The 12,970-nt window shown below is 34.7% G+C and overlaps 1 protein-coding gene across 6 annotated transcripts in view; it reads left to right on the forward strand.

The window, feature by feature from the left end:
- Positions 1 to 12,970, forward strand: part of HERC4 (HECT and RLD domain containing E3 ubiquitin protein ligase 4) — a 132,069-nt gene that overhangs the window by 117,724 nt on the left and 1,375 nt on the right. For 5 of the 6 annotated variants that reach the window (XM_067710806.1, XM_067710805.1, XM_067710808.1 and 2 more), the window contains 5 exons: positions 707 to 873; positions 1,523 to 1,589; positions 4,014 to 4,096; positions 7,497 to 7,680; positions 12,691 to 12,793. In XM_067710806.1, the coding sequence (XP_067566907.1) occupies positions 707 to 873; positions 1,523 to 1,589; positions 4,014 to 4,096; positions 7,497 to 7,680; positions 12,691 to 12,793 (604 nt within the window). Of the gene's footprint in view, positions 1 to 706; positions 874 to 1,522; positions 1,590 to 4,013; positions 4,097 to 7,496; positions 7,681 to 12,690; positions 12,794 to 12,970 lie in introns of those variants that run through there. The other variant, XM_067710810.1, reaches the window with a different exon arrangement.

The following is a 12,970-nucleotide window of genomic DNA, read 5'->3' on the forward strand; positions in this document are numbered from 1 at the left end:
GTGGCGCATGGGCTTAGTTGCTCTGCGGCATGTGGGATCTTCCCGGACCAGGGCTCGAACCCCTGTCCCCTGCATTAGCAGGTGGATTCTTAACCACTGCGCCACCAGGGAGGTCCTGGAAGAATATTTAATGACATAAGAAAATACTTGTGTTGTAATTAGAAAAATGAGAAAGCCTTAAGTATAATGTTTTAAATTATTTTTCTGAACTTATAGTAGATGGAAATACATTAAAAAAATTTTTAAGTCGTTGTTTTTGGGTGTTTCTAAGTGATTGGATTACAGGTGTTTAATTCATTTTCTTCTTTAGGTTTTTTATTTTCCAAATTTTGAATGTGTATAATTTTTTAAATCAGAAAAAATGTTCTAGTAATCATTTCATTTATTAATGTAATGCTTAAAGATGTGAAAACGATTCTATTTCTGGGGAAAAAGCCAGTTGTGAAATTATATATTTAGTATCATCTCAACTAAATTTTAATTTTGTTTGTCCCAGAAAATACGTTGAATGCAAATGTGCAAAAATACTAACAGTGGTATTGTCCCAGGGAGATGGGAATGAGAATGAACTTTTTTCATATTATTCATTACTTTTTTCTGTGTCTCCAAAATTTTCTACCACAAATGTGTGTTTTTGTAATCAGAGAAAGTTTAATGTTTTAACTTGGAGAACAAGTCTTTACTTATTTTTCCCTTATAATTTTAGACATTTGAAGACAGTGATTTGTTCCACTTGATTGGTGTTATCTGTGGATTAGCAATTTATAATTTTACTATTGTGGACCTCCATTTTCCTTTGGCTTTGTATAAGAAACTGCTAAAAAAGAAGCCATCTCTGGATGATTTGAAAGAACTAATGCCTGATGTTGGGAGGTTAGTTCTAAAAAGTGGCAAGAGTGGGGTTTAGAAAATAGGAAATGGGGAATGTCCAGAAGCTTTCCTTTTAGGAATAATTATGTTTCTGTTGTTCTTGTTGAATTTCCAAAATAAACTAATAGCCCTTCTAATAAAGGAAAACCCATTGTGTTACTCAGACTGAGAATTTTCTGCTGAAAGCGTTATGTGTATAAAACCATGTACTGAATTTTTAGTTTAACAATACTTTGTGAATATCTGATAATAAATTTAGGAAGGTAATGTTTCCTGAATGTAGTTAAATGATTTATTTGGACTTTTACTTCTAATCACCTTCATTCCTACATGTAATATGTAAAGTTTCTTTTTATTTATTACATAAAATGGAATAAAAATTGTATATAAATAAGAACAAGCGTTGAAAATAGGTGGATACATGTTTTTGTATTCAAAGCAGGAGATGAAAGCCTTAGAGTAGGTTTTTTTTTCTTCAGCATTGTTTATAAGTTTTCCATTGTACATCCACCATTCTGAAACAAATATAAAAGTACAAATTAACAAAAGGATTTGATCAAGAATGAATGAAAATATATACTTAGTCATAAGCAAAATAGTCAAAATACTCAATAATATTTTACTTCAAAGAAACATATATATTGTTTTTCAGAAGCATGCAACAGTTACTGGATTATCCAGAAGATGATGTTGAGGAAACATTTTGTCTTAATTTTACGGTAAGATGAAAAGACATAGAGTAGCCTGAGTGTTCATCATCCCTTTTTATTTATCAGCTGTGCCTTATGGTTTTTCTTTATTTTAATGGATGGTATTCTTAAAGAACCCTTTAGCTAACATTTATTGAGCATTAACTATATGCTAGTCACAGTACATGCATTATTTCATTTAATCCTCATAATCCCAAGAGATGGGTATTATTATCCTTATTTTACATATAAAGAAAACTGAAAACAATCATCACACTTCAGAGATAGTATTTGTATCCAGCTCTGTGACTTCAAAGCCTATGTTGTTTAACATTATACTAAAGATCTTTACAAATACAAGGGGTCCTCTTTATTAAAGTGTTCATTTTTTGAGTCTGCAGTTACAAGAATGTTTAGAGAAGCATAGGTTATTGTAACATGAAAATATTCACTAATGAATTTGCCACCTAAAAGATTAATTCCCACTCAGATATCCCTTTCACACTAACATTCATCCTTGCCTATTTAGTCTTACGGTTGGATGCAATACAAATACAAATACATTGGAATATTATTTGGAAGATGAAATTGCAAATCTTGTAAAAGATGCAGAACTTAATTCTCTGAGAGGGGTGTTCAGTAAATCATCCAGTTACATGCAAAGCCATTGACAAATGAGAATCTGGCAGAAGTAGACTAGTTGACAACTAAAGAAGAGAAAATCAGGAAGGATTATAAGTCACTTCAGAAGTAACAATTTCAGTATTATAAATTAGACTCTTGGGAAAATGGTAAAACCTTCAGTTTTTCTTTTTTTATGTCTTTTCAAAAACTTTGTTTGTCCCCCACCCCTAAACAGTTCTCTTTATGTTTTTATGGTCAAAGCTGACAAAAGCTACCATATTCCACTATCACACAACTTGCCAAAAAATTATGTGCCCCCTCAATAAAGTTTATCCATTCTTTGATCATTTTAAGAATTGGCACATAGTTTAGTTGTAAGAAAATTTGATAGATTTAGGGGAAATAAGTTAATTTATTTTAGTAATGTTTAATAGTTTTCAAGAAAAAACATTCTCCTTGGACTTCTGTTTACTATGAAATTTTAGTTCTCCTTTTCAGTTGATTCACTTATAACCATGTCAGTTATCATTGAATCTTTACTGTTCATCTCAATTGACTGAAACATTGGGTTCCAAGCAGTTTAATTTCTGATTTATCAATCACCAAGTTTGTGAATGCTTAGTATATCTAAGAACTGTGGTAATTGAAACATTCCTTCCTACTACCATTTCTTTCCCAGACGTTCAGTGGCTCTTTATTACTTGTAGAATAATAGCTTTATAATGGACTTAAAAGACCTTTGTAATCTGGCTTTCTTTCTAACTTTCATTGTATCCTTCCATTCATACTGCATTTTGTCATGTCTCACAATATTCTTTTATATACCTTACCATCCCTGCTTTTTAGGGGCATACTTTTTTTTGATATTTGCTCTTATATCTATTCTTTTGTTCAATCTCTGTACTCAGTCAGAAATTTCCACCCTCTCCTAATCTTTCAGAGCCCTACTTACCCTTCCAGGTGCTTTTCAAATGACATTTCTTCCTAAAGGTTTTTAATACTTCCTCTAGTTAGAAGTAAGTTTTCTTTCTTCTGTGGTCTGGTAGTATTTTGTTCATGTCTGTATTATAGCATTGATTTTATTACAATGAGTTGTTTACATATCACATTTCTCCTCTTTCATTAAATAGTAAACTCCAGAGCAGGGATTTATTCATCTCTTATCATCCCACTCCCACCATAGTGTTTTATAGACAACAGATACTAAAAAAAATGTTTTAAAAGAAGAGGATAATATTCCAAAAAAAAGGGAATAGGAAGAAGAAAGATTCAAAGGTGGGAATGGTAACATTAGGAAAATGAGTACACTAGTAAGGGAAATTAAAAGTTTCAAAATAACCGACCCTTTATAGACCAAATTAATGGCAAACTGGAAGAACAACTTGTAATTAAGAATGCAGCAAGGAAGAATTCAAGAGTAGCAGCTATCATGTGGGAAGAATGCATAGCTAGTCTAAACTGAATGCATTCTGACTTCGAGTCTTTCACTTGTCCGTGGAAAACATGCTTTCTAATATTTTACTCCTGTAGTGACCCTTCTGAAGTTTTACACATGATAAATACTCAGTTTCCTGTTTTTAACAAACCAAACACTTGTTGATTTGTAATTAGTTAGTCAAGGTAGGATTTCAAACTGCCAGAGAAGATGAAGATTTCTAGTTGTGGCTTTATGCAGAATTCACAAATAAGCTTATGGTAGCAGAATTTTACTGCAAATTTATTACTTCTTATATTTAATGAGAGCAAGGTAGATTATAATAATAGGTTATTAAAATAATCTAATAAGTTTTGAGTCTGACATTGACTTTTTTTAAAAATTTAAATTAATAGATCACAGTTGAAAACTTTGGTGCAACAGAAGTGAAAGAACTGGTTCTAAATGGTGCAGACACAGCTGTTAACAAACAAAATCGGTAAGTGAATTATAAGCAGCATCAGTGGGAGTAAAAAGATTCAGTAGGCATTTTCTTCTGTATTTAGAAATATGTCACAACCTTAAGTTTTTACTCAGATAAAACTTATTTTGAATGGTAAGGACGTAATTAATCTTCCTTTTGCTCCTTTTAAGACATTAATAAAGGGATTAAAAGATCATTAACAACAAGAACAAAGAGAAGGGAGAGGAGACAACAGCAAACTCATTTTTGGAAGCTAGAAGCCAGTGGTGCCTAACTTCAGCCAGCCAGAAAAAGCTGCAACATAAGATGGACTGGGAACCAAGAAGGCAGACAGTTCATATTGCAGAACAGAGGCCTCAGGCACTGAGAATAAAAAACAGGTTAAAATGTGTATGTCTGTGGAGTTTAAGGGGAAGCTGGAAACAGAAAGATTGGCTGTTATAAGAAGCAGTTAGAAACCCATTTCCCTTAGTACACAAGTAGCTGGCAACTTCCCCTCTCCAGCCTAGGCAGATTGGAAACTTACATTCTGGGGAGATTGAACTAAAGGAACTGTGGATTTGAGGGCAGTTAGGTACAGCCAGGGACAAAGCGCTGAAATGAAAACAGGGAGATTAAGTGACAGTCTACAGCTCCCTCCTCCTTGACACTCTATATTGGAGGATTCTTCTCTGGGAAAACTGCCTAACTTTTAAATGTAAGTGAATAACCAAAGATCAGTAGACATTTAAGAAAGGACCAAAACAGTGAAAAAGAATGCCAAGGAAACACAAACAGTGTAGGATGAAAAACAAAACTTCAATGAAAATTGAAATCAGTATCCTCAAGATGGTAAGAGTAGCATCCATAAGGATACTATTAAAAACTGAAAAAAATTCACTGAAGGAAATGGAATGAATGAAATTTGTCAAAGAAATGGTACGAAAAAAAACTTCCCAGAACTGAATGACATGCCTTTTAAGATGGAAAGCATGTGAACTGAAAAAACATATGCCAAAGCAAAAATACATGAAATTTCAAAACCCAAAGAAAAAGGGACCCTAAAACCTTTCAGAAAAAAAAAAAGCAGACCATACGCAAAGAATTAAGAATCAAAATAACATCAGGCTTCTAAAGAATGACACTGAAGCTAGGAGATCAAAATTCTGGGAAAAAAATTATTTTTAACATAGAATTCTGTATTGAAACTATCAAGTATGTGGTGTATAAAAACATTTTTATACATGCAGAGTCTCAGAGAATTTACTTCCAGCGCATTTTTCTTAAGAATGTGTGGAGGATGTGTCCTACCAAAACAAGGAATTGAACCAAGAACGAGGAAGACAGGGGATCCAAAAAAAAACAAATAGGAGAGACAAAGAGGAACAGCAGTGTGTACATGATTTAGAAAGAGCAGTCAGTCTGTGGTAGATCAAGAAGATGGAGGGCTCCAGGAGGAATGTCTTCAGGAGAAAAATGCAACCTAAAATATTTGAATGAATCTAGAGGAGATTGACATTTCTGTTGAAGTTGGAGATGAGGTAGCAACCTAAGGGAAACAAAAGTTCTTTTTAAGAAAAATAATCATAGAATACTCCCTAGCTGAATATTTATAATCATAAAAATGTTAACAATAAATATTGAACCAATATTCATTATTCACTGCATCAGATAATATTTATAATTGTAAACCAAGGAATAACAATAGAACTGTGTTGTTGAAGTTTGAAGGTAAATATCAGAAGGAATAGCAAAAATAGTTAACAAATAGTTTTCTTCAAATTGCCAGGGACTTGATCCAAATGATTATAATCCTGATTCTACTACTTAGAAGCTGTATAACTAAGTTTAGGTAAATTAGTTTATGTCTCCATGCCTCATAGTCTCTTTTTCCATAAAATGGGATGATAAATTATACATACTTCATGGGGTTATTTTGAGGATTAAATGAGGCGATAATTTTAAAATGCTTAGAGTAGTACCTAGCACATGTATGTGCTCAGTAAATGTTGGCTGTTAGGATTATTACTGTTCGACATTTTAAAATGTATATACTTCTACTTTGATAAAAAATAAAGCTGTTTTAAAAATAATGTGAAAATAATTTAGGTCTTTCTACTTACCCTTTAAAAAAAAGCTTGGTTTTGAAAAACTTTGACTATGATTTAGAAAGATTGTTTTTTTCAGCTTTTAAAGTTTCTATTGTTGGACTAATTCTTTAAGTTTCTAACAAATATTGTTTCCCATAGGTTATTTAGAAGTAATTTAAAGAATTTTGATCTTTGTACTGCCAGTCCTAGTTACATAATGAAAGTGTTGAAGGCAAAAATGTTAGCCCATAAAACAATTTAACCTTTTGTACTTAAGAGACTTAACTAGTATAAATTTGACTTTCTCATTAGATTAATTATAAAATTATGCATTACAAAATTATCTGTTTCTTCTCATCAGAACCTTATGCTGATAAGCATATGCTATTATTAATTTTTCCTTAGGGCCACCCAGTTTTATAATATCCTCCTTTAACCTTTTTTTTTTTCCCTCTTTGTAAATTTAGTTTGGTATTATTTTAAACTTTGCTAAAATGATTATCTGTAGATGACTAAATTTACCAGTATTCCCATTTATAGAATCATCCTTTTTAATTTGGAAAACAAGAGTATGAAATATCGAAATCCTCTAGTACCCATTCTCATTATTGGTTTGACCAGATAGTTCATAAAGTGTTTGTGGCTAACAGAACAAATTGAATAAAATAGCAGTTCTAATTACTGGGTAAAGGGGTTTCCTTTTGTATCATAACAGGAAGAAAAGCATCCAAAGTGTTCATGTGTATGTGTGTATTTATATGTATGTGCACATACATTTGAAAAGAAACTGCACTTGTAATCTTTAATGATTATCCTTAAAGAATACTTAGTGTCCCTGTTGGGTTTTTAGTTTTTTAAATAAATTGTGTTATCAGATTCCTTGAAACCCAAGGAAAAACAGACTGTAGTCTGTCAAATAGTCTGAATCCCAAAGCTCTCATTTTTTTTGGTCACCTAGTATTTTTAAGAGGTTATTCTTTTTAGGGATGTATGTGGAATGGTATGTATAAATTCTGAATAATTTGTGAATTTAAAAATTTTTTTATAGCCATTTGTATCATCATTCTCCCCATTAGGAAATGAAATCTTTCACTTAGAAATAGCCTAAGAATGGCTGTAAATGAGAGATTGTACATGCCTCATAGATATACCAGATTTTTGTATAGAAAGAATAATAGACTTCTTCATAAAGACTTTGTCCCTTTGAACCTTACTCATACTTTCTCAGTTTTATACATAAGTAGCAAAAAGTACAGCTGCATTCAAAGTTTTAATAAGACTTCAATATGTATTCTCTATAAAAAATGATTTTTATATTCTGTGCATGTGTGCTTTTTCATTTCTAGGCAGGAGTTTGTTGATGCTTATGTGGATTACATATTCAATAAATCGGTGGCTTCCTTATTTGATGCTTTTCATGCGGGCTTTCATAAGGTCTGTGGAGGAAAAGTCCTTCAGCTCTTCCAGCCTAATGAACTACAAGCAATGGTTATTGGAAATACAAATTATGACTGGAAGGAACTGGAAAAGGTAGGGGAAAACAAATCTCTGATATTGTTTAAATGGAAAGGCAAAAGGAAAACATGGCTTGTTGATGGAAATCTTGCTCTTTCATTTATTATTTTCCATTTTACACTATTTAGTACTATCGTTTTTATAGGAAAACACTGTACCCTTCTTACTCCACAATGAATGAATTTTAATTATATGAATTAGATAGCATTTTTATATCTCTGGTATTGGTGGTATTCATATAGAAAAATATTATCTATGACAGAGGCTGAATAGAAGCCCCAGCTAAAACTGAATGGGCTTTCATTCTGCCTCAATCCTAGGAAAACCATTATGAAAAGCACTCACAGTGATTACGATCTTTGTTTCCTTTTTTTCTGATTAGTCTCAATGTTAAGTTTTTTATCAGAGAATAAATAATACTCATGATTTTCATTACTGATGCCTTAACGAATACAGGAAACTTTAGGGAGAAGATGGGGAATTTTTAAACAACTTTTTTCTTTTCCTTCTTTTCTATACAAGTAATTCTCAGATATTTCTTCAGCTAAACATTTAGTGAAAAGTGCTACGTTAGGTCAACTTTAAGAAAGATGTATGCAGGGTTGATCTGTACATTTTTCCATCTTTGTAATCTAGCAACCTCTGATACAGCTTTTGCATTAGTAGTTCTATACTGTATACCTGTTAAGTTAGCTAACATTAAAAAATATGTTATTAAGTCTAACAAGGATACAAAGCATTGGGAACTTTCATACATTGCTGTTGAGAATACAAATGATACAGCCACTTTGGAAACAGTTTGACATTTTCTTATAAAATTAAACATATATTTGTTACATTCTCTAGCAGTTCCATTCCTAGATATTATGTTCACACAAAAATCTGTAAACAAGGGAGGAAAGAAGCATTATTGTTTAATGGGTACAGAGTTTCAGTTTTGGAAGATGAAAAGCTTCTGGAGATGGAAAGTGGTGATGGTTGCATGTAATGCCAATGTATTTAATGCTACCAAACTGTACACTTTAAAAAGGTTAAGATGATCAGCTTCAGGTTATGTGTATTTTACTACAAGTTTTTTTTTTAATTATGTTTTTAAAAATCTGCAAACAAGTCAAACAACACAGATATCCTTCAGTGGGTGAATGGATAAACCAACTGTGCTGCATCCATACAGTAGAATACTACTGTGTGTTAAAACGGAAGGCACTATTGACACATGCAATGCCTGAGATAACTCTCAGAGTCCTTATGCTGAGTGAAAGAAGTCAGTCTCAGAGAATTACATACCATATGATTCCACTTATATGACATTCTTGAAAAGCCAAAACTATGGTGAACAGGGGCTAGGGATGGAGAGAGTGTGACTGCAGAGGGGTAACACAATAGAGTTCTTTGGGTTGATGGAATTGTTCAGTATCCTGATTGTGGTGGTGGTTTATCTCTACATGTGTTTCAAACTCATGGAACTATACACATATCAGAAAAAGTCAATTTTACTGTGTAATAATCTAGGGAATAAAAGTTTTAAATTAAAAAAAAGTTAGGACTTCTGGTTAGACGTATTGGAATAAACACATTTTTCTCTGCTCCCTCCCAAAATCTCACTAGAATGACAATAAAGGAATAAAAATAGGAATAAACACCCCCACCCCCCCAAAAAAAATACAGTGAGCAAGAGAAAAAATAGTTTTAGAAGATAGAAAGTAGGTGGATGGGGACTTCCCTGGTGGTCCAATGGTAAGGAATCCACCTTCCAACGCAGGGGAGGTGCGTTTGATCCCTGGTCAGGGAACTAAGATCCCACATGCCGCGGGACAACTAAGCCCGCCCGCCACAACTACTGAGCTCGCACGCCTCAGCAAGAGAGCCTGCACACCGCAAACTACAGAGCCCACATGCTCTGGAGCCCCCATGCCACAACTAGAGAGAGAAAACGTGCATGCCACAACTAGAGAGAGACCCGAACAGACAGTGGCACCATAACGAGAAGATTCTGCATGCCTCAACAAAGATCCCGTGTGCTGCAGCTAAGTAAGACGCGATGCAGCCAAAAAAAATAAGGAAAATAAATATTTTTAAAAAGAGAGAGAATAGGTGGATGAGTTGAGTGACTTAGAACAAAGAAAATTGAATTTGAAGCCTCCAGAGGGACAGGGTAGTCAAGAGGCAACCCGTGTCACAATGTAGAATCTCTGAAAGGCTCAGGAATTGGCACATCATGCTACTGTAATGGCAGGGATGCAGGGCAGGGCTAAGAGCAATAGGATTACTTCAGAGCTAACTTAAGGAATTATTAGACCTCTCACATCCCCTTTCCTACCCAGCAAAATACAACTCTGGAGAGAGGCCTTAGAATCTGGGAAAACAGGTAGAACTGAAGCTGGCACTCAGAAAGCTGGTAGCCAGGCTTAAATCCTCTAGGAAGGAGAGTGAAGATTTCTTTTTGGGGGTAAATTGATCTGCTGAAGAGAAGAAAGCTGTATTGACTTTAAGGATACCCCAGTGGAAATGGACCCCACCTCCAGTCACTCTACAATGAAAACAATGTAATGACCTCTCATCACACTTTAGATCATACACAGTTTATCCTTCTTGCCTCATCTTCTTTCATTCCTCCTCTCACTCTGCTTCAGCCTTATTGGCTTCTTTGCTGAGCCTAGAACCCTCCAGTCTTGTGGCCTTTCTATTTCCTGTGCCTGGAATTCCCTTCACCTTGGTAATTGCAAATGTTTCTTGCTCTCACTTCCTTTATGTCTTTATATCTATTCAGAGACCTTCACTCGGTAACTTACTAAAAATTGCACATGGGCACATATACATCCCTATCTCCCTTCTGTGCTTTTATTTTTCTTCTTTGAATTTGACTAAATAAAACTTTAATTGTCTTTACTGTCTGCTGCTCCTTACCCCCCACTACAAATGTAGGCACCATAAAGGCAGGATTTTTTTCTCTGTGTTCACTGCTTTATTTCCAGAGCCTTAGAAGGGTACTCAGCAAGTAGTTAAAACCTTGCCTGAAGATATAACTGATAGAAGTGTTCATTCAGTAAGACAGGACATTTTTTTAAGTATATTTTAGTGTACTTAGTATACTTAGTTTTTTCCACTGTGTATCTGATTCATTATAATTTCATTGATTATGATTTATGACTTTAGATGCTCTTCTTCATCAGGACTGTGTACACATTTCCCCAGAACCATCTTGAGGTTTAAAAAAAAAGGGAAATAGAAAAAACTAGGCATCCTTCTTTCATTTCCCCACTAACATGGTCACAGACTAATTCAAACAAGTTATTACATCAGCTGATTTCTAAAATTCAAACCATTTTCTCCAAACCTTTATAAATTAATAGCAAGGGCTTCCCTGGTAGCACAGTGGTTGAGAGCCCGCCTGCCGATGCAGGGGACACGGGTTCGTGCCCCGGTCCGGGAAGATCCCACATGCCGCGGAGCGGCTGGGCCCGTGAGCCATGGCCGCTGAGCCTGCGCGTGCGGAGCCTGTGCTCCGCAACGGGAGAGGCCACAACAGTGAGAGGCCCGCGTACCGCAAAAAAAAAAAAATTTAATAGCAAATATGTTGTGGATTTCTCAGGCGTTCAGTCATTGAGATAATCATGGCTACAAAAAGAGCCCCAAATTCAAGAAGCCCACAAGCAGATATTCATTGAGCCCCTACTGGTTGCCTGATACTATGCAACAGATTAGGAAGAGAGCAGTAAATAAGATTGAGACATGGTCTTTGTCCTCTAGTAAGGAAGCTGGACATTAAGTAATTGAACTGTGATGAATATAAAGGAAGGGAGTTTAGTGAATGGTATATAAGGAGAAGCCTGACCTAGGCTACAGAAACTGGGAAAGCGTCTCATAGATGGTGCACTCCACCAGATAAGTAAGAACTTTGTTCACTGAAGTTTCCCCACGGCCCCAAACTTTGACTAAAGCTCATTATATATGTGTTGAATGAGTCAATGAATGAATTAGGTGACATTTAATCTGAACCCTAAAGGATAAATAGAAATTAGCCTGATGAACAAAGAAAGGAGTGTGTGTTAAAGGGGAAGTGTATTAGCTGTTTTGTTGCAAATTACCGCAAAACATAGTGGCTGAAAGATGACAGTGACATTTATTGTCTCCCATAGTTTCTGAGGGTCTGGAATTCAGAGGTGTATTTAGTCCAGTGATTTTAGCTCAGAGGTCTCTCACGTGGTTGCAGTCATAATACTGACTGTTGCTGTTAGTCATCTGAGATTTAAGGATAGAACTTCCCTTCCAAGATGGCTCACTCACATGGCTGTTGACCAAAGGCCTCAGAATCTCACCATGAGGACCTCTCCATGGGGCTGTTTGAATGTCCTCATGAAATGGCAGCTGGCCCCCCCTTAGAGTGAGTGATCAAAAAGAAGCTAAAGCCACAGAAGTTTTTGTCATCTAGCCTCAGAAGTCATGCATTCTCATATCTACAATATCCTAATCATTAGAGGTCAGGTCTGTTCAGTGTGGGAAGGGACTACACAAGGGCATGAATAGCAGGAGGCAGAGATCTTTGAGGGCCATCTTGGAAACTACCACAGAAAATTACCGGTGTTGCTCTTAGAACCATTTATTTTTTAAAGAGAAGATAGAATAATACAAAATAATTAGTATGACTTCTGTTCATCAATATAGGGAAAGAAAATCTTATAATTATTACAGATACTTAATTCCATGTTGAACTTTAATAATCCATTAATATTTTAGTGATTCTGGTTTATCCTTTAAATATTTACTTTGGAAGATGATATTACAATCCTATCATGTTCTTTGAATTGGGAGGGGGGAGACATTTCTGCTGATTCATACATATTTTCTTCCCTTTCCCCTGGAACTAACAGTTGCAAAATGCCCAAGAAGTAGTAAGTAGTTAACTGAATCACATGAGTTTCAAACACCTGGACAATGTTAGCTTTATGTGCTAAGGAAGCCAGTTTGTCAGATTCGAGATAAAACATATCTCTTAATATTAATAAAAGGTTGTGTTGTTTTTAGAATACAGAATACAAAGGAGAATATTGGGCAGAACATCCTACAATAAAAATGTTTTGGGAAGTATTTCACGAATTACCATTGGAAAAGAAAAAGCAATTTTTGTGTAAGTATTTCTAATTTTGTGTTTTATGAGAATGGAATCTAATAAACTTATTCTCACAGGAGATTAATTGATTCACTTTAGTGGGTAAGGTTTTTTCCTTATTATACCAAGGTCCTGTTTTTAATTTTTCTAATCTACATCATTACATGTGTTTTCATATTTTGAAAGCTAAATTCA

The sequence above is a fragment of the Pseudorca crassidens genome, chromosome 16 (genome assembly GCF_039906515.1).
Source record: "Pseudorca crassidens isolate mPseCra1 chromosome 16, mPseCra1.hap1, whole genome shotgun sequence".
NCBI classification, from domain to species: domain Eukaryota; kingdom Metazoa; phylum Chordata; class Mammalia; order Artiodactyla; family Delphinidae; genus Pseudorca; species Pseudorca crassidens.